This window comes from Anopheles gambiae, chromosome 3, assembly GCF_943734735.2.
Source record: "Anopheles gambiae chromosome 3, idAnoGambNW_F1_1, whole genome shotgun sequence".
Classification (NCBI taxonomy): domain Eukaryota; kingdom Metazoa; phylum Arthropoda; class Insecta; order Diptera; family Culicidae; genus Anopheles; species Anopheles gambiae.
Window position 1 is genome coordinate 14,122,001 of NC_064602.1, and position 23,514 is coordinate 14,145,514.

Genomic DNA, 23,514 nt, shown 5'->3' on the forward strand with positions numbered 1-23,514 from the left:
GTCGTGGTCGTGGCTGGACCGGAAGCAGCACTCTTTCGTGCAAATGGCAGGTACGGTGTGCGCGGGGCGGGAAGAAAGGTTGTTCTTTTCATATTCCACGATAATTAAGATCTTCGTCAGTTTGTTTTCATTTTTCCTTACCGTTGGGGTTTTACTTCTGCTTACTTCTGACGATGTTTGCAAACTGGAGGCGTTGCTGGCCAATGCGAAGGAATCTTAGCGGGGAACAAGACATTTTAAAGATCGTGGCAGAATAGCAAGGACTTGCGGAATGTAATACGGTTGTATTTTGGGTGCAGGAGTGGTGTGAGCATTCGAATTAGATTTTTATATTTTATACCGAATGAATGGATCAAGCTTGTGAATTTATTAGAATATTTGCATTTGAAGTGATAACATGAATCGTGGAACTGAATAACTCTTTAAATCAATGAAATACTGCATAGTTTTAAGCATTTCATCTAATGGATAAGAATTTTATAAATTGATAAAAACATTCACCTTCTTTACCGCTTCAGACGAATGAAACCAGGCTATCAAAAGCTCTTTGACGTAAAAAAGAAACAACTATATCTCTTTGAACATTCATATACCATTCAAAAAGACTATTTGACAAATTAAGCTATCCTATTTTCTCATACGATAATTCCAAAGTTGGAATCAACGACTCATGTGACTGTTCTTCAGGTGCCATCCTACATCTCATGCCATGCTCACTTCTCACATTCACTTTGCATGCTTTGCTATTTCTGCTCACTCTGTTTATCCTGTTAACAGCACTACCTTATATATCATGCTTAGTTTACGACCCTTGGCGGCTACCCTCTAATAATCGACCAACAGCATGACATATTTTTAAGCGCACCTGTCTGCATCGGCCCAGAGGCCAACGCCGCCGGAACACCTTACACACGTATACCTTCATTAAGTGATTAATATTCCGTACGCAAATTAAAGCCTGATTCAAATGTGTCAAAGGCTCTCTCTCTCTCTCTCGCCTCTTCCAGGACTCGTGCTGATGGTGTTGTGGGCTATTTGATCAATAATTTAGTTGCATTATGTATGGGCGGATGTCTGGACGAGAACGGAACGCAACTCACACATGCAACCATGCACACAAACACACCAACAGACACACACACACACACACACACACACACACACACACAACACGTTAGCAAAGAAGGACCTTTTGCATTACCGCCTCTAGCGTTCAACAACACGCTTCGGATGAAAGCACGCAAAACCCCATTTCTTCCCCCCTTACATGCCTCAATCGTGTAGAATGTGAAATTTGGTTCGTATTGATTTTCCACGGAACCACCAAACGAATCATGAACGGGTGTGTGTATGTGTGTGCGTGCACACCAACAGCAGCATATGTGTCGGGCATCGTTGATTATGATGATCGACAGGGTCCTGATGGTGCGCTACCGTCGGCTAGTAGTGGCGTGTTTCTCCACCGTAGTATACGCCCGATACGCCTTTGTCGTCGGCGCGATTGTGTGTATGTGTGTGTGTTGGAACATGTGTCGTACGCTGCAAATGCAAATGCGATTCACAAACGCCTCGGTTGTGTCCCCGGCACGGCACACAAGCATTAAAATCTAATGATATGAATTCCAGCAGCGTTTCGCGCGTGTGATGTGTGGCCCGGGAAAGGGGCGGGCGGGAGAGAGATCATTGCTAAAATTATCGATGACATCAGTGCATATTCGCAAGCGAACGCGTGAAAGGTACCTTGCACCCTTCTTCCCAGCCAGTGCTGGAAGAACAGTGCCTTTTGATGAACCAACACACCACACCAACACTCGACAACAACAATAATTATTGATGCTCGTAATTACTTATTGATGTTTGCATTTTCCCTCATTTATGTTTGATTGAATGATGATTATTTGCAGCGAGGAAACAGACAGGAGGAGGTTTGGTTCGGAAGTGCAAGCTAATTTTGAAATTCAATATCTTCTTTGGAAAAACTTTACCAACAAAAGCTTGTTAACTGTGCCTTTTTTGTGAGAAAATATACCATTCACGCGAATTGAATGCTCGGTTCGAATAATGATGAGCTTTCCATTTACCGACACACAATAAAATATTTTTGAAACATATTTAATGCCCAATATTGTATGGCGGAAAGTGAAATATTGTATGCATGATGGGTATTAAATATCCGCGTAAAGCTATGATGATATCTGGAATTTCTAGAGCTTTAGCTCATTTTGTATCGATTTTTTTTATCTCGTCTTAAAACGGAATTGAGAATTACATGATTAACCTTAATGTACTAAAGTATCTTCGCTAGAACTACCCAATCAGGGATGACAGCATGAGATAAACATAAACTAAAATCGTCTAATGCCATGTTTGAAGTGAGAATTACTGTGCAATTTTGATATTATTTCTGATAGCAAATGGCATCTATAAAATATGACTGGAAAACTAATAGGAATACAAAATATGACTGGAAACGAATAGGATACATTCATCTCCATAGTTCAAATACGATAGCTTTCAAGTTCAAGCTGCTATTGGCAAATAATTTATACACTTTTATTCGTTTTCTTACTTTTGTGCAGCAACCTATGCAATCATGCCAGACTTACATAAGCTCACTAGGCTGAATTGCACAACACTACAGGATATTCTACGAGGCAGTAGATCCCGAAAGAATCGAAGTCATACAGCATTTTAGAAGCTCATATTTTATACGGCAAATTGTATTTTATGGGTTCTGCCAAGAATTAATGGAGTCGATAGTTAATGCAGTTGAAAGCATATATGGAAATAGCTTATTTTTATTTAAACTACGAATTATTGTGAGATAAACACATTTAATTCTGACAAAAGCATACAATTACCACGCCATACATTCGTCGCATTAAAATGACGCACTCCATATTCTACCTAGCAGGCGAGTGTTGCTAACCAAAACAAGCAACTCGTGTGCTAGTAATTTAATCAGCTATAGCACTAAACTCCATTCAATTTCTACAATCCAATGCTTTTTTCCCTTTCCGCCAAATAAGGCCCTTCAGGCGGAAGGGACATGAAAAAAAAATGTGAATTTCATTACGAATAGAATAATGGGAAATTAATTTCCCTGCAACACAACGAAGCCCGCTATTATTATTCGTTTAGCCTGAAGGCTTGTGCACTGTTTGCGTTCGCTGCTATCGCACTGTACAACAGGCCCGGTTGAAAGTGTACTGCAATTTGTTTGAAATTGAATCAGAATTCCAAGAACCCGGTGGGTGTATAAAATATAAATGCTATACAATCATTTAATTTTGATATAAATAGAATAGTAAAATTAAATTACGAATGCGTTTGATTTATGTTTCCATCGTTCGTCCTGCCCTCAATCCTTCAATCTACGAAATTATAATCTGTGAATGTACAACAAATATTTGTAAATTCATATTTTATTCTACTGTGCCCCAAATGAAACCACAGAAAAGCAGCGAAAAGGAAACACAATTCATCCCAATCAATTCCTCACAGATGTTCTACTATTTCTCGATAAGACAATCTCGGCCTAAGAAAAAAACAAAAATCTTACACACACGCTGCTCACATCTGGAAGCGTAATTTGCTTACACGTACGTAAGGTGGATGATGTTATCGCAAGGACGATAACTTCCGCATACAACATTTCTCGCACGCTTTACCGCACAAGACCGCCACGGCGACCACGGCCACCGACCGACCGACTTATCAGTTTCCCTCCTCCAAGAGGTTGATGGAAAAGCAAAACGAAATCGAATTATTACCAACCGTATCGAATCCAGGAATCGACATTACCCAATGGCATTTCATCAATGCCTGTAAGCTACCTACCAGCTACCTACAGCCCTGTCGCTAGTTCGGCTTGTGTGGGGTTTTATCGATTTTTCACATCCTCAACATGCCAGCTGCATCGATCCACCACTGTATTTCCCTCCCCAGTTTTGCACAAAAAAAGAAGCAAAAATTGTCCTTCTGTCACACTCACACACACACACACACACACACACACACACAAACCACGAGACAGAGGAAGGATACGCACGAGGGACTGCTTAAAAATTCATCCATACGCGCTTTATGCTTCTCTCGTGAGCAGCCAGCCAAGAGCAATGGAGAAGCCCGTGATCGTGTGCGTTAAGGATACGCACTTTCGGGCGTGCTTGTGTGAGTGTGTGTGTGCGCGAGGATTCCTCCTGGTGAGTAGATTTAACAGGGGAAAAAACAAACCTAGCATCTGGTTGCGTAATCGTTTCCATCTTTCTTTCCTTTTCTTTTTGGCACGTTACCCCCCCAACAAAAGCCTCCCAAAACGTGCAGCATAATGTGCTTCCACCTTATCTGGGTACAAATTGTATGCTCGACGTACGCACGCATGTAAGCTGCCACCGCCAATGGCAAAGATATCGCCCTTTTCCCCCCGCGCACATTTTCTCCTTTAAATCCCACTCTCGTAGCGGATGTAAGTAACCGTACACGTTCGACACAATACGGTGGGGTCGGAATCGGGAGCTGCCCTAAGTACCATCGACTGCTGTGCTCGAAACTACCAACGCTACAAATAATGCAAAAAAAAACCTCAAGAGAGAAACAGAGGAAGAGAGCAACACAGAGCTAGAGAGAGAGAGAGAGAGAGTGAGACAAGTTTAAGAGGGAAAAACCGGGAGATATATAAATACCACTCCAACGCAACGAGATAGTACGCTTCGCTTTATCTTATGGCAGCACACATGATTTAACTTTTTGGCACCGTTAATACTGTGTACAGAGAGAATACTGCGGTGAGAGAGAAGGGAGACTCCCCAAAAGGATATTGAGGCTGTTTCGCCACCATTAGGGGATGTATTTGTTGCCGAGAGATGAGGGAAGATTACCGCAGCGTTCGAGGAAGATAATCTCGCTGCAGCAAATCCTCAAAGTTTGGCACATTTTCCGTTTCCTGGGCGTCGTCGTCGTCCGTGCCCGGATGATTAAAGCGAAGTATAAATCAAACACATATTATCACATTCACGATCGACGATGCTTGGCCAGCTGCCAGGGAACCTGTACGACGCGGGCAACAACAGTACGAAAAGTACGATCCAAAGTGGTGCAACATATTTTAGCAATGTTGCCAATTAAACTAGGATTAAAACTTCAATCAATCGCTCCATGCAAACGCTTTCCTTTGCACACTTTCCCGCAGCAGCACATATTCATATACACTATTCAAATGGCGGCATCGACTGGGAAAACCAAAGCCACCATCACCGAAACAAGCACCAAACGATATCGGAAGCGCATTAGCTGAAAGTTTGGTTATTAAATTCGACAGCTGCGTTAGCTGATTTCAATTCATACTTTTTTCCGCACGGCACAGAGCTCGCTCTCCTACCCTCCTTCACCGACGCCAGGGGAGCGATAAGAGCGGCAAAGTGCTCGTGTGCACAGCAACAAAAAGAAACAAAAAAAGAACCAAAGTCACCCTCTAAAACCTTCACGTTAGTAGGAGCGAGCGACTCGTAAACCACGTCGATAATTACAAATAATTCAATAGCATTTAACGAGAAAAGTTTACCGTATTTCCCGGACGGATGCTGGTGGAGCGCATGTTTACTCCGAACTGATGCTTTAGCCCACAACATCCGGACCCCGTTTATGCAGAGAAGGAAGGGATGGATGGTTGCTGACTTTTATCCGAGGCTCCGTTCATAGTGTCGTTTCCCCCCCCCCCCCCCCCCCTTCCTATTCGAGGCGTGTTCACTCACTCTATAAACGCGTCATGTCGATGACTTACTTACCGGAGCGGGGGCCGAATGTGTAAGTTTTCCGCCCACGGTGCCATCCAATTGGAATGGCGTTCTCGTTCCCCACGCTGGCGGATAGTAACCCGAATCATTTATTTCACTCCTACTTATCTCTCCCATATTCATCCAGTACGAAAATCGGTATTGGTTACATTTACCATTTAGGCTTTCGTTCAAACCGCCCAACATTAGCCGGTTTGGCCAGAAATCGAATGAGAAGGGAGTACTTTGAACAAACTAATAGCCAAAATGTAATACAGTTAAGCTCTCAGTTTCCTTTTTCTAGTTGGAATAAAAGGATGCATTCCTTTTAGGTTAAATGTGGCATAGCACTAATGTGATTTAGAGCTGATGTGTTTATAATTTCCAAGAAAAAAATATGATGCAGCCAACTATTTGCTCGTTTTTAATCCTTCTTTGTTTGTGTGTTGTGAATGTTAGTGAGTGAAGATAGTTTATTTTTTTTACTTCAGCACAAACTTCTGCGTATGCCTAGCTTACGCTTAGATAAGATATCGTTCTATCAGAGAGGATAAAGTACTGTGTAAAGAACTGTGTAATGTACTCATTTGTTTCCTATCCTATTCCTTCTCTACAATCGCCCATCGGTCAAACCCCCTGCCGGTGAATCATAGTTCGGAAGATTCTTTTTACTGCAAAACGTTTATCTTTCTTGGGATTCTTATCTCAATTTATTGATCCTTCCAAAGGCTTGATAGACACGAGGTGTTCGTTTGGCATTGCTTCAATCAGCTTTTTTAATTGCCCAAGCAGACCATCTAATTAGGTACGTCGCTCAATGTAATCCTGCAATGGCAGTGCACTGCAAGCCATCGACCTAAAGAACATAAAAAGACTCTACCAAAGCGTGTAGGGTGACATTCTCACACAAAGAAGGAAAACAAAATGCCTGTTACAAATCAGTTTGCTTTGTTCTTGGAAAAATGGTATGCTGTGCATATGTTTACAGTTTTTCGCATACGAGCACAACAGTGTTTGATGGTTTACCGAACAATGTCTAAGCGAAAATGAGTGAAGAAGTGGAAAGAAGGACAAAATATTTACATTTATCGGAACCAATATAATGTTAATTCATCATTTTTAAAGCCTTCCAATATAACGAAGAAGCTTCTTCAAACTTCAAACTTCTTCAAACTCCTCAAAACACAATGCTATAGACATATACATACAGAAACTACTAGCTACAATCATAAAATTGATACATGAAATATAGTTATAAGTAAACAATTTCACTCCACATACATTTCACGTCACAGCAATTTCGCTCCGATTCATGAAACAGATTGCAGTGGATACGCAGTATCTTGATTATCACTTCCAGGCAACTTAGGGAAGAAGAAAAAAATACACCCAACTCACACAAAGCAACTCCAAGGTGACAAACACACCAGCAACCAGCCACTGGAAAGATAACGCTGTCAAGAGCATAGAACATTTGCAATGTAGAAGGCGTTCCCGCCGTTAGAAAGCACACACAACAACAGCAAAAAACACACACACTGCAAAGGAACGCACCAACAAAACTCCATCAGCACGGGCGTGAAACTAGCTGACAGGCTCATCAATCATGACGAGTGCTTGTTTTTTTCCCCACAGTTCATCGGAAAGAGCTTTCTGCAGTGAGTTTTTCACGCCCTTCCTTCACACTGGCTTTGAAATGCGCAAAAAGGGGTTTTCCTCCACCCCTGGTGGCAACTACTGTGGCTCCGGTGCGGGAAGCAAGTAAAATGGTGATGCTGGGTCACAATGTACCAAAGCGTGAAAGCGTGAAAGAAGCGAAAACGACACACTCTGTCTCGCTTTAACGCGCTCCAAGGACAAGAAAATCTGTTTCTTTTGCCGAATTTCTCCACGTGCACGTGGAAGACTCAGGGCTCCTCGGGGGAGGAAGGCCCGGTGTACCCCGGTGTTTCGTCATTAGTCTTTCGCGATGATAGACAGTGAAGATAACGGGTAAGGACATTTGCCGTTTTTTTTTTTAAGTGTGGAAAAATGGAAGCAAAGAAACAGCTACTACAACAACAACCAACACAAGAAAAAACAACCGCTGAATGGTTTCTTCCGATATTACAGAGCTGTCTGCTCCTCCTCTTCGTCCTTATCAAATGCAGAATGCCGCGCTCGTGGTCCCGCGTGTTTTCCCGAGCCGTGTGATAAATGTTGCAAATGATCTCTAGCACGTTTGCTAACTGCGCTCGTGCTTAAATTGAAATTTACTGCAAATTGATGGCACATTTAAACTAATTTGTCACCATCGATCATGCCATGGGCAAGGTTTGCCCGAGCGCAGCTAAGGAGTGCCGGTTTCTTGGATTCGTGATCCACAACCAACACGACCAAATCAATTTTCCTAGTTCATTCGGAGATTTTGATCAACCGCTAACGATCTGTCCTATCGATAAGAAAGTGAAATCAATAAGCGTTTTCAACCGGAACAGGACTTAACGTGCACAAGACTTAAATGTTGAATGTTTCATCTAAGCACTGTGAAGATCTTAGTCCTTGTGATGAGTCAGAATTAAACGATTCGCGAATCAAATGAAACATGTTTGATTAACCATGCTTTTTGGAACGACGATCTAATCATCAATTAATTATCTTAGAAAATACAACGAAAATCACAAAAAATTGCAGACATATGCATCCTCAAAATCATCATTCCTTTCAGAAGCCCCAAGATTATTTAAAGAACAAAAGATAATCTGATGTTCGGAAATAGTTACAACACAACACTTGTCTTGTTTAGTACATAGGTACACGCTTCCTGTGAACGATTGTAAATCTTGAGGATTTATTTTAAATGCAGATAAATGTAAACACATACAAATGTTAAATTCGTAGTACATGGATTACTTTTCTACTATAAGCAATCGCCTATGAGTTCAACTTTACTTAGACAATTATGATATAATCCAAATACATTTAAATCATGAAATTGTTCATGAAACAAAGCACCAATTTCCGAACATTTCTATCAGACTTTGCGTTCCAAAGGGCAACGGTTATCTTGCGCGTACGTCCTTCGGGATTAATTTCAAATTAATAGTTTAAATTCTTCAGCACATCCACTCTGTCTGATACAAATCTCCCAACGTACGTCACTCTAGCACGACGGATAAATCTCTACCCATGTAGCCACACACACATTCCACTTTCGATAGGGTATAGCAAACCATCAACCAGTTCGCTTCGAGACTGGCTGCTCCCGAGCGACATCATCGTCATCCTACGGGGTCACTCTTGGAGATTGCGGACAGCTTCACCTGTCAAGTGGGACGCCGTCCGAGAACTCCTCGCCCGGTCACTGCCGGAGAGCTTTGCCGCATCAAAAGCCTCGAAGGAATTCTATTGCAGCATGCTAGGCAGTGGCAGCGACAGGACAAAGCGCCACCCCCGTCGTCGCTGCCGGGAAACGGGATGGGTCGTCGGATGCTGATTTCAATTCAACGTGCCTTTGAGTGCGTGTCAGAAAACGGTACGTACCCGTCCGCCCGCCCTTTTCTCGCACTGATTGGGGATATCCGAAACGCTTGCCTTCATCTGAGAGCGATCCACACACACACGTCCCGACGAGTGCTTGGTTTGATGAGTTCACCCCCTTCGATCTTCTATCCCCAATCATCCTGCCCCTGAGAGACGTTAGCATTGCAATTGCACATTCCTTGCTCGCTCGACACGCTGCGCCGCTTCAGGTGCACCGGAGCAGGACCACTACACTAGGCTACCTTTACCCGCGACCCGGTCTCCTCCCAATCCGGTGTTCACGTTTAGCTTTTTGAGCATCTTTAAAACCACGCGCATTCTCAAAGGGCGAGTGTGCTCAGGTCCAATCGGTGCACAATGCGCGCCGCTCTGCGCAAAAGCTATCAGCCTCCCCACCCCCGAAATAGTGAAATAGTTAATGGTGCGAATCGAAACTACTACTGTAGCCGACTTCTGCTGGCAGCCATCATATGCAAACATTAGTTATGCACGGTGCGTTCTTTGCAACGCAATGTGGCAGACGTATTGCGGGTCGGTCGGTGCGGTAACACTAGCAAAAGGGAAGCGTAACGACGATGAGAGCCGGTGCTTCTACTAGGTGGATGAGAACTTTTCGACAAACTGGAAGCAGCATTCGGTGAAAGTGCCGAGCGGCGTGCGATGAGCTGAACGTGTGCTGAAGCATCTTTTCCATTCGCTCTGCTCCTTCGCCAGTGCACTGCTGTGCTAGAGCCCATCAATCAAGTATTTTCCACGACCAAATGCATTTAAATAATGCATCTGTTGTACGACGAGCGGGTACAAAAGAGTGTGTGTGTGTGCTTGAAATATATCCCCAATCCCGGACGAGCTATGCATTTTCATGATTCACACAAAGAACGTTTGCTGTACGCTTATACTATGATGCGAAGATGAACAAAGATGCTATTAGATCCATTATGCAGCCAAAAAATAGTTCCTTAAAAAAAAAATAAGCCATCATTTCATTTCAAAACTACTATCGAAAAGAAGCCATATTCCTGATAATGCTATGGAGCATCTTAGATAGATTTACTTAGATGGCGAATAAATGGGTCTTATATCAAACAATTATTTATATAACAAATGAGAAATAAAAACGTGTTATGGGCCCTTTTTCGTTTAATGTTCGTAGACTGAAATTTCAGCCTGACAGCTATTTGCATTGTATAGTAGTTTTCTTGCAGCTATCAAAGTGGGTATAATATTCAGATGGGCTTATCCCAAGGTGTGTGTATTTAGAAAGCTGATTTCTATAGCTTTTGCTTCTGAATGAAGATTTTAAGATGTTTTGTGTTTTTGTCAAACCTCCAGAAAGCTTGTTTGAGCAAAAGATTTCACCCTTTCTGTCAAAAAGTGATGTTCAAATTTGGTTATAAAAAAACAGGCTATGAGACCAACTGGTCTACATATTCTTTGATTCTGGACTCCACCACTTGATCTCTTTAATGCACGTTAGGATAAATGAAAACACGACCTCAGTTTTCCATTTTTTGTCGAGCAGGTACTCGTATCTAATTCTGGTCTCAATTTGTGAATGCGAAAGTATAGGAGTTCAAATCCTACCGACCAAATAAGAAGAAAAAGAAGAATTCCAGCATTGAAGCTAAATAAAATAATCTAAGCTGAAAATCACAGGCTACTTTTGTGAGTGGTTTTGTATGGAGTGTTGACATGATTTCAGCCTCCAACTGTCAAACTCCAAATAAAATAATCTGCCTAGAATCGTATAGGGCCCCTATATCATTTCTTTGAACATTTTCTGTAAAAATATAATTAAATTTATATTCATTTTACTAATATTTCAGAATAACTATGTTAGAACTGTGAAAAACCACACGGAAAAATATTACCACCACATCAACGAACACATTATTCAACATCCAGTGTAAAAAGTCATCCTTTTTGGACTTAACTCACTTCCATTTTCACAATTGTTCCACAAAAGAAAAGAACCAAATACAGAAGAGATAGAGCAACCAATCGGGTATGCAAACAATCGGAGGAACCCGGAACGCAAATCGCATTATTATAGTGGAAAATTCTCCTGTGAATGGTGGAAGTGGCAATAACTTAAAAAAGAACCCCCTTAACACTGAGGCATGTAACTATGTTGGAGTGCGCGAGGGAAAAGTGTGCGTGCTTCAATCAGCACGACGATGATGGCTCGATCTCTGAACGGAAACGTTCGCCTAAGTAGCGGATGCATATCACCGTTGCACAGAATCCAACTCGTTAAGTCAATTGAATTCGCTCCTAAAGAACAAAAAAAAACTCCCAACCATAATCTCATAGGGCCATCCATACATGAGTGTTCTTATAATACAGAGCTTGTCATGCTAAAAAGATGGAACAAATGAGGGCGGAAATGGAATTGCAAAATCAATTCAATAAAAAGCCAGGAAGGTGTCACCCTACAATAGCAAGATGTAGTAATGGAATTCCAATCTTTAGCGTAAGACTTTAAAACATTCAATAACTGTCGAGATGCTTCGATTATTCGATAGTAAAATTTTGATATATTTCGATAATAAAAGGCAGAAACAGAGGGACCGATAAATTCTGTTTTGAAACATAATTTTCAACCTCAAAACAAACTCACTTCAAATCGTTCAAGAGCTAGTTTTCATAAACTTCATAACTGCTTAACTGTAATGAACTATTGTGATTTATCTAAATGGCACATATAAAACCATATAATCCCGTAAAGGTTAATGAACTGCTCCCTACCGAAAGGAAGCTTCAGCAGCACAGGGCGAAGGTTCGGCGTTCATCGTTTCACCGTAAACCCCAACCGCCGAACGAGATTAAGCTTAAACGGCGGTTTCAAACTCATAAATTGAACATCGTACCCCGTTTCGATTCGATCGACGAAAGCCGATAGCGCCCACACGCTGGGCTACTCCGTTTGCATCCCATTAGAACTCCCCTTGCATCATCAAATACGTGTGTGTGTGTGTGTGATGCGCCATTCTTTCCCCCCATTGCGCTCGACCGATGCACCTCGCGGTGCTGGTGAAAGTGGAATGTATAATGCGCTCGTAAAACCTATCTCACTCACCGTGCACCGACGAGCAGATTGTTGCTGTTCGGGTCGCGCAGCACCAGCTTGAAGAAGTCGTTCGTCGATTCGTTCCCCTGGAACCGGAGGTACTCCTTGTCGGCTGTAATAGAAAGAGAGAGAGAAAGAAAAAAGGCCGTAAATAAGCGTTCACTGACAGTTTTCTGGTAGAGATTGGAATCGAATGAATGTTTGGTGATGGGAATCCAACCAAAGAGTTGACCAGTTTTCATATTAGAAACGAGTATCCTTTGCTCACATTCCTAGCTACATTAAGTTTATGCTAAATAACTTATTCAAAATAACAATTTTCCTTTTTTATGTATGTGTTAAACTTGTTTTTCATTATTGAGCAAAAGATTCAACGAGATCAACAATTTACACCAACACATCATAAACGTATCTAGTCAGCTTAACCCAAATTTAAATGATGTTATAACATCAAACTATCCAAAAGGAACAAGAGGCCTACTTTTCCCATCAACAACGAAAAAAAAGTGTCTGTTAGAACAACATCAATCAGTACCACTTCCTATGCAAAAACCCATCCAAAGGTCTGCAAAACCATAAGCTAGAACGAAAAATGGAAGATGGCGAGAAAGGAAAGCCCAAACTAGAGAAAAACATACCGACGTAAAAACAATCACGACACGCATGGTCAAGCGTGGCGAAAAAAAAAACATCAAAAAACATTTTTCATCCCGCACAGCTACTGTGTAGTAGCGAAACGAACGCTCGATAGTTACGCAACATATCTCGTTCGATGCCATTTTCATCCTTTCGACGTTCTGGTTTGATGGAAATCGAAACGAAACGGCGCACAAGCGGACACGACTACGAATAGTTCGGTTTTCCTGTCCATTGACATACACATATACGCACACTAACACACATGTAGATACAAAAATACGCTTTTAAACTCGAACATCAAAGGCAATGTGGAGGCGATGGAGGCGGCAAAAGCTTTTCCACAAGCATTCCACAGCACAACAACCGAGACGACGCCGTCCCGCCAAGCAGAGACCATGTCTATTCACCAGTTCTAACGTTTTAGCAGCACAAGTGTATGCTTGTGTGCGAATATACAAGCGATAAATCTTTGACATCGATTCTGCCCGTAGTTCCGCTGGCGCTTTGCTCCCGTCGTCACCTCCAGCAAATACACTTCCGGTGGCCCCTTCCTTGTAGCCAGTTACATTCCCGCCGCCTCCCGCACAAAACTAACCGATTACAGAATGCAAACAGCGTTCAAAGTGGTAAACGATCGGTAATTTATCAGTCAAATCCGGACGAACGAACGAGCGGTCCGGGTATGTTTGTTTTATTAACTCTAGAGTTCCACCCCACTTGCCCCACGCTGAAAGGGGGGATGGTGGTGGTTACGGTTAGTGGTACAATGTTGAAGGAGAAAATAAGCAAACCACCGCAAACAACAGTCCCCCCGGCTGAGGCTCACCCGAAATGGCAACAAAGAGAGGGCGGCTCCCGCTTAAGCATTGGTGTGTTGCCAGTGTTGCCAAGATAGTTGTGTTTGTAGAACTTTCATTTTTCATTTCCATTCCGGGATGATAAATTTTGGCAACCTTGTGGCAACCATAGTTAAACATAAATTTTGAACCGGTTCAGACGAATCTGTGGCTTGGCTCAGACAAACTAGACACCCTGTTAAAAGCTTCGTTTGTGCTATACGCAGATATCGTTGCTTTCTGAGAATTGAGTAAAGTATTTAAAAACCCTTCAATACTCAATTCTAAACCCTGTCCTCACCTGTTTCATAACAAATTGATGTAGAGTTAAAGGCTAAAATTTAATCATAATCAAATGGCCCGTGAAATCAGCTCGATTGTTTCTCTACCTTCACGAGCGTCACACTCCATTCCACCTGATGAAATCCGGGGCCGTAATTTAATAATTTGTCGATCTAGTTCTATTCACTGCCATTACAGTACATTTCAACTTGAAATATTCGGTGGAGGTGACAGTTTTTTTTTATGTTTTGCTCGCCGATTAAAGCATTGCCAATGTTGCGCAATAGGAATCGATTTTCTGCCGAAATGTTTCTCATTTGTTAGAACACTCCCTTTTTAAAGCTACGTCCATACCATGAAGCCATTTAATCATTTACATGCAATTACCTTTGAGAAATGTTTCTTCAAGTATTTAATTTATTAGTTCGTTAGAGCGGCCCCGATTAAAGTTGTATGCCATAAGCCTTGCAGTTGGTCAACGGGTTTTGTTTATTTTGGTGCAGATAAACGCAGCTTAAATAATACAGGTTGTTAAATAATGTTATGAAATGTGTAACGCGATAAGGAGGTATCGTATTTCACTTTTTTTTACACAAGTGACGTGATATTTTTTTAATTATTTTTTATTTTTTTGGTTTCTGTCGACCCAGACTGTATGTCTGACCATTTCGACGATGATAAGGGCAGCGTTATCGCAAACAAAAAAAAAAATGATTGGAGCACTTAGTCATGATGCTAAATATGAATCAGCTCAGTTTATTTACTTCTGCTTACAATTCCATTTACTTACATCCAGTGAAAATGACTAGAATTGGGAAAATGTTTGCACTGCAAATCACCTAAATTAAACTGAGATGTTTCGTTTACACTATCATCTTGAATTTTCAGTATGGTATAATCCTAGAATGGCAGGCATCTATCGACAACAGATAACTAACCAAATACGACGGATGATGTTGGTGCACCTTCTCCAATAAACCACTGATACTGCACATCATCAACATCAAACGGAATGTAAAGGTTTAACACCACTTTCAATAATTTTGACAAAAATAATAAGGATAAGGATAATCATAGCCCAAATAACCAAGATACAAAAATAAGTGTCCATAAGTGTTAAAAACGTTTGAAAAAGGTTTCATCGTCTCAATGGTTCAAACTTATGAGTAATTAACTTCAGTTACCAACGTACCAACAAAGCCACTCTCATTGCCTAAATTCTAAATGTTTCATTTCGAGAACAGAGCGAAACTTGCTGTATGCTTTAACATCCGGAAAGCTTAAAAAAAATTCCAAATCCATATGTTCTCGCTCACCATAACATACCAACTGCTCAATTTCTCTGAATTAGGACTTTGGCTTTACATGGCCATATAGACAATGAAACTTTCAAATATGGAACAGACGGATTGTACAGAAGCAACGAGAATTCTACGAATCATTTCCAACTACACGTTAGCTTTCAGTGCTACACTATCCCAGTGCTGTGCCTGTACATCCGCATCATACACCAACTATCTGGTAAGTACAGCTCATTTCCTCCATCGTGTCTGACATACCGGCCAATCCGAGGTGCCATGGTGTCACTACGCACTGCATGGAAAATGACCATAATACCATCGTGATCGATCGAAGAATGGACACCACGCATACATGCCAAATGCAGCAGCACAGGATGTAATAGGAGCTACAGAGTAGACTGTGGTGGCCCCAGATTCGAACCAACCAGAGTACGGATTTCAACACAATCTTGAGGACAGGAGGGTCCTCCTCCCCGGCACAGCTAATTGCAGGGAAACCGGGAGCATATAACGTGTCAAAACCATTATTAATCCCCTCTTACGTACGCACCGGACAACCAGAGCGGAAGGAATCGAACGGCAAAGGCGACCAGCTCCAGTGGCGAAACGCAGTGCAAGTGTGTACACGCAGGGCTTATCTGCTCGTCGGAAGCCGGTACAGTATCATTTCTGATTTATGATGGACACTTTGAGTAATTGAAAACGCTACTCAAATTAATGGCATCGGCGACCGCACGGCAGTTGGTGTCTGAGTGTAGTAAATTACGATTTGCAATACGGGTGCAGAATTATGATCTCTGTACAGTAGTAAATTTTGTGATTTTTAGGTACATGATCCTGGCTCAGTAATTATACTATCACCTAAACATACAAAGAAAAGGAATGTAATACTAAATATTTCCTTTCTCTATTGAGACCCTATGATACTGGGGAATATTTAAATTGCCAACCACTGGTCGATGAAGATTATGCCGAGCAGGGGAAATCCACGATTAAAGTGTAAAATGGTGGTTATTTGAGAAACAAACACCTAAACAAGATCACAACGTCTCGTCGCTAAACACATTCTTGAACATAAAAATGTTCTTTTTAACAACAATAGAAGTCTTGTATTGTATTCATTTATATTCGTTTTTTTGTGATTTAATATTACATTTGCCGATTTTATATCAAATAAAGTGAATACAAAGCTAAATCTTGCAATTATTCCTGTATAATAATAGAGCCTCTAAATATACTTTTATTCTCCTGTGCCATCGATACAAGAATATACAAGTGCCAAAACAAAAAAACCCGCGGAAACAAATCGGACCAACCAGGTGAACAGCATCCCTCAAGGTCGTTTGTGGAAAGTATTACAGTACACACGTGCCACTACCAAAAAGCCCCACATGAATCATTGAAGTCACTGACCTAAATTCTTCTGGCAAGCAGAAGATGAACGGACGGGAAAGCAACGGCTTCATCCATCTTGAGGAACTGGCCGGCAAACGCTTCTCCCTCTCACACACACAAACGCATCCACTCAAACGATTATATTTCGCACGGTTCTTACCGTGACATTACCTCACGCATAGGCTCGGCTTGATGGGAGCATATCGATGACAGCCGGTCGGGCTACGAGCCTCCAACCCAGGGGGAACCACCGCCAAAAGGTAGTTTACACGTCGGACAGTACTTATCTGTAATGGGATTGGTGTCTGCGTGTCTGCATGTGTGTAGGTTATTGCAGGCAAGTTCATGGACAGGAGCGCGCACAGGTATAAGTGACTTTGTTCCCGGTCAAGACGCATGACTCATCGGTTTCTTCGCGGGGTCTGTCTTTGTCTTGAGGAGAAATCATTCGCGTACAGTGCGGACAATAATTGCAACACTGGCATGGTAATGGCAATTTCAGTTATAACCAGACAAGGTTTAGAATCAATATAACATGACAATTATCAGTTTACGGAGAAAAATTCTCTTTTTTGTTCATTTTTTTTTATTTATTCTTCCACGATGTATTCTATTTCTTAAACAGTTCTTAATGCAATTATCAGGAAACAAAATCTAGGCAATACAACTTACTAAATAAGAGGTACATGATATAACAAAACATAACAAACAAACAAAAAACATAACAAACAAACAAAACACATAACAAACCTCGCAATAATTGTTATACTGAGGATCTGCTAAAATTTACCAAATGGAATATCATATTTTCGAATTATAAACAAGTACCAACCGATATTTTAGTAAATTAGATCCGAATCAACCAGCACCAAGATCAAGTGTTGTTTTATATTTTTATAATTTTTTTGAAATAAATTGTTTCATAATGTTAGTCTAAAACATTAAACAAAAAGTCCAATTAATCTTCATTGATCATGCTATCCTTCAAAACGCAATAATTACACCGTTTTCGAGCCCAAATAAACAATGTTAAGCTGCTGTTGAACATTGTTTAACTATAAGTAAACATTTGACGCCTAACTTAAATACTGATGCCCTTCTGAATATTCTTTAATCGCAACTAAACATTTTCTTTCCCCAATATTAACGTGCGTTTATATTTTTCGGGATCGTTTCTTCGGTGATCATTTTGTTGCAATTAATTTTCTTTGAACTTCATTTGAATTTATTTTGAACTAATTTATTAATCAATTTTTAATTTTTAAGATATTGGGATAAATTATTGACCAATAAATTCCAACTATTTTTGTAAATTAATGCACAAACAAAAGTCTAAACTCAAAACAGATCAAACGATCAAGTTAGGGGTATTACTTTTTCTTTACGATTGAACAAAGTGCAGATAGACAACAGCATTTCAGTTAGACGTCAAATGTTAACTTTTGGTTGAACAATGTTCAAAAGCAGCCTAACATTGTTTACTTGGGCACGGAAACGGTGTAAATGTAGGACAAATTCACTAAAACATGCTTCACACTGATTCTAGAGGCACTAAAAATTGCCGCAATATTTCAACAAGTAAAGAAAAATTGGATTATTTTTTGTCAAAAAACATGTCAATTTGAAAGCACGTATGCAATTATTGCCAGTCAATGGAAGTATAATCCATAAATTTAGAGTGAATCCCAAAATCTTATAACCTACAACAATGATGCTTTTCTTTGGTCCTGTTTTAAAGCAAAGATAGTTGATCAGCACAAAGAGAGTCTGCGGTAAATGTTCCGCAGGCTACTGTTGGGTTGTCCAGCAACAGCAACTGTTATAAACATGTGTCCCTCACTGTATGCGCAAACCGGTTTGCGCACACCACCGTCACCAAACCTTCCTTTGTGTCTGTGTACAAGTGAATCGCGCAGCACCTGAGCCGCTCGGTGCTGGTTCGACAGAGTTCGGTTCGACAGTTATATCGAAGCGGTTGGACGAGTCGGATCATGGAACAGGAGGTAAGCATCGTGACGTGCCATCAGTGAAACGTGTTCATTCCTGCACCAATCGCTAGTGCCGAGAGTGGGGGGGGGGGGGGGGGGGGGGGGGGGGGGGTGAAACGAATCTCAACAAACTGGCCAACAATGTTCCGCGATCGTACCATCGCCCAAAATGCTCACTGACAGCATGGTAAAAAGTGAAGAAAATAACCCCAACAACCTCGCGACGAGCCAGCGAAAACTGTTTGAAAGCAAATGGGTGCGTAAATGTTCGTCTGTGACTAATATGTGTTGTCGAATGTGTCCGTCCGTTCTAATCCCTGCACAGAATTGGGAATCCGAGTCCGTGTACGTGTACGACCGGTCGAAATTGCTGACTGCGCCCGACGTACGCCGCCTGTGCTGCAGCGATCCCACCAACGAAATCACACCCGGGTGACAAGAGGAGGTAGAGCGAAAGTAGCAAGTACGTCACATCGTGACGACACAACCAACGCCGCCAACACCACCGCCACCACCACCACCACCACAATCAACGACAGAATCAGCAGGAAGTAACGTCGCACCGGGACCGGCCCCAACATGGCGCTTCTGCGCTCGATAATCGATCTGATGGATCTGATTGGATGCGATCTGGGAGGACTGATCGAGATAATACGCTTCATTTGGCGCTGCATCGTGGAGACCCTCGTCAGCGTCCAGCTGCAGCGCTTGCTGGGCGATGGCACGGGACGAGGGGGAGGCAATGGATCGAACCGCGCCGAAATGTGTCTGCTGTGAATGCAATCTAGTGGGCCAACAAACCAGAGGAGCCACTTTAAACGTCTTCCGCACAAGAAAGTTTAGTGAATAGTTTAAATGGTATCACGCATTTCTTATACCCTCGCCGTGTACAAGCGTCTACCGGAGAGTGGGTGATTATTATAAATGATGATGTAATACAACCGATTAATTGAAGAATACAGAGTAGATACATACACGCATTAGTGTTGAATCTTTTAATACGTGTTTCTGATATCCGAAATCGTACGATGGTGGCAGGATTTAGATAAGATAACGTAATCCACCCCCAAAAGAGGCAAACACATTTCCTACAAATGCTTCAATAGGTCAATTCAAGCTCGCTACATTTTTTGGCTACACGGTTACATTTGGCTTTTTCGGTCGCAAAGTTTGCCGACCGCTCTCCTATACCAGGATAGGTTTTCAACCTATGTCTCCCTTTGCACAACCTGCTTTTGTGATTTCTCAGGAACCTTATCGCTTGCTATATATGGATTAATTAAAATAAAGAAGAAAAAAGAAGAAGAAGAAGATGTTCTACTGATGTATTTTGATTAATATAAAAGCTATTTAGTCGACCTACTTCTGCGCGTACTAGTCTTAATTATTGTACTCATTTTCATACCTTCATCATTGCATATCACACTTTTTTGGAAAATTGACACGTGCCAAGTCTCGGCGATGTCTTCTCCATAGCACCGTGGATTAATTGCTTTCACAACACGCACGAAGGGGTAAGTAACCGATAAGAAACCGGCTACGAGAAAAGGAAAAAGCAGCAACAACTTCAAAGATGTGCTGACGGGTCACACGACCGCGCAGCAAACCGGAGAAATTCGTTTTAAGCTACTTAGTTGGTTAATCCTTGCATCCTTGCTCTGCCACACCCTATTCTAGAACGAAGAAGCAGCTGGGTGACACCTCCCGAGGCGCTGCAAAAACAAATGCCACGAAAGGCACACGATTGCTTTTCTCTCATTGCTGCTAGTCGCGCTTCTCGCTACAGCACGAGAGAGATTCTAATCGAATAAATTTGAATAAAATTAATTAAACCCCGAACATAATCATTGCGAAACAATGGTCCTAAAAATTGCCACCATTTCTCACGGACCCTTGTCATCCGTCCACTTCCTCTGCGGGCTTCCCACTACACGCCCCCCCCAGGTCCCAGGCCACCAAGCATTTGTGCAAATGCCGGCGATGAAAGTGATGATAATGATGCTGCTGATGCTGCTGCTGCCGATGGGCAAAACGCGCACACATTCGTACCTCGCGGATGAAGGTTTTCACTGCACGCTTCACGCCGGAAGTAAATAGATCCCATTGCGACTGTGAGCGAGCCAAAGCGAGGGAAGGAAAACCCACCCCATCCCCAAACAGACACACACACACATATAAAAGGACGCCGGAAGCTGACAGGAACCTGGACGCCGCCTCGCAGACAATGCGTTCGCAAACGCGCGATGATGATTATGATTATGGGCTACCCGTGGGGTCGTCGTCCCAGGTTGGCAGAGGTTAGCACACGGTACTCGCTCAGCCAGCACGTCGCACCACTGTATATTTATTCCCCCTTTCTAGCTCTCATCCCAACAACAACAACAACAACAACAACAACAACAGAACAGAAAAAAGCAAACGGAAATCCCTCGGAGCGGCTTGAATAAGAGATAAAACTGATGATTATGTCCTGACAGTGCCGTGACAGGTCTCCCGGGGACCCGGGCCGGCTGTCTCGTTTGCTCGTTACTAATGGTCGAATGATCATTGCGTCCGGGTGGAATCCGCCCAGGATCGTCTGCCCTGCTTCATTCCCGCCCCGCAGACAGATAAACGGAGTTTGCAATCGGAGGATTTGTCGCTGACGTTGACCGCCGCGTGGGATTAACGGGTTTAAAATATTCATCACCGGCTGCATTCATCGTGCTCGGGACGGTAAAGTGTACGGAAGGTTGTGATGATTGTAGTGCAGGCGATACAGGGGCGACAATGCACTTTAAACCGGAAAGAAGAGACGTTTAGAAAGCTTCCTTTGGCGGGAGGGTCGATTGTATTAAAGTGCAGTGCATAAACAACACAACATTGTTTGGGGGGAGTGCAAGTGCTACACAAAGCATTGTGCTGACCAACCATCATTGCTCGTTGGAGCATTCCAACTGGAATCTGTCTCTGGAGTTTAGCCACAGGACGACATACATTGGCGGTCTAAGTTAAAGTCTTGTCGGAATGTGTTAGAATACTACTGGTTCAAGAGTAACGCATTTCTATATGAAATTTATCATCACACACAGTGTTTCAGCTATCAAATTCCGGAAAGATAAGAGCTCAAAGGTGTGCTCAAGAGCTACAAGATAAGGGTGTGCTCAAAAGAGTAGCTCTAATGCACGTTTGAGTTGTCCTATTTCAGTTAATATTTATAATCAAGAACGATTTAAAACAACACAATTTCTTAAACTATTACCTCAGATTAAAAATAAAACCTAAAATTAAATGCATTTCAATTGAATCGATGTCTTAATACTGTATTACTTCATAAGGCCGGAGCACTTCCGTTATAAGGGGACAAAAACTTACTACCCATTATGAAGTTGCATTCAATAATCGTTGTGTAAGATTTTAAATTTGCAGTTCTTCTTCTTTCTTCTAGTTCTAAAAATTCTTTCTAGTACAGTTAAGACAAGCTTAATCAAATTAGACTTATTCGCAGGTTCAAGCCCGTTTAAAAAAGCTCGCGCAAATCCGATGGCGACCGTTACACACTTATCTAGCGTTACACATAACGCCCGTCAATCGCTTTGTAATGAATGTGACCTAATCTAACTAATTCACCTAATTCGCCATAGCTCCTTGTATTACCTATCTCGCTCACTGATTTCGCCACAATTCAAACACCATACGTTGATAAGCAACAGTGATGTTCAGACAAACATTCGCGGCAACGGCATGAAATTCATGAAATCATTTGTTTTAATTTTCTTAAAATACACACCATATCATTCAGATTATCATTGAGTTTTGAAGTAAATAAAACACAAACAATGCAATTGGCTAATTGGCTCAAAATTTTAATTTAAACAATAGTAATGATAACTACACAGCTCTTGCTAAATCCAGTATATCATTACTACCATGCAAAAGTAAAACTTATGCGTCTTCCAACATAATGATCAAACATTACAGGGGTTTTCAATTAATTTCACAAGCGTAGCAACATTGAACGCAACTGCAACATTTGAAAGGACAAGTGCATCAGTTGTTTTCAGAACGTCATCATACTTAAGACAACCTTCGCACTTGATATCACAAGTGCGGTACACAATATCACAATTCCAATGTTGCAGATTCAATCAAGTATTGAACTAGCTGTGTTTAAACGGATGCAGGTCAATTCACAGCAGGAAAATTTGATTGTTTACGAGTTTTAGAGACAAAATTCCAAAATACTTTTTCAAGTAAATTCACAATTTCAAGGTAACGAACACTTGCCCTAACCCTGTACTTTCAATTTAGCAATGTGTGCATTACTTTGGAAACGTGTATAGGCGCTGGTTAAATGATTGCTTCAAGCCGCAAAACCCTTTGTGATATTGTGTATCGCGCTTGTGACATCAAATGCGAAGGTTGTCTTACAGGGTTTCACACTTTAGCTCAAGACCGCGGGACCCCTTCCCGAATCTGTCTTAGCCAAAGCCAAGACTGCGGTATGATGCTTGAAAACGTTGAAAATATTTACAAGTGTTAAGAAAGTAGTTTGAGCTGTTTAAATAATCTTTTTTGGTAAAAAAACGAAAAGGATAATTGAGTGTTTCTAATATACTGATGTACATAAAGGTTATCCGTGTAAAAAAATATTCGACCGCATGTCCTCGGCGCGGTCCAGTGTGTTCGACAAATGTGCCGCAGATTCAGCATTGCATCCGATGAATT

At 41.7% G+C, this 23,514-nt stretch overlaps 1 protein-coding gene across 13 annotated transcripts in view; it reads right to left on the bottom strand.

The window, feature by feature from the left end:
* The window catches only part of LOC1275507 (semaphorin-1A), a 218,980-nt gene that overhangs the window by 52,086 nt on the left and 143,380 nt on the right, over positions 1-23,514 (bottom strand). For all 13 annotated transcript variants that reach the window (XM_061662586.1, XM_061662588.1, XM_061662587.1 and 10 more), the window contains one exon: positions 12,376-12,478. In XM_061662586.1, the coding sequence (XP_061518570.1) occupies positions 12,376-12,478 (103 nt within the window). The remainder of the gene's footprint in view (positions 1-12,375; positions 12,479-23,514) is intronic.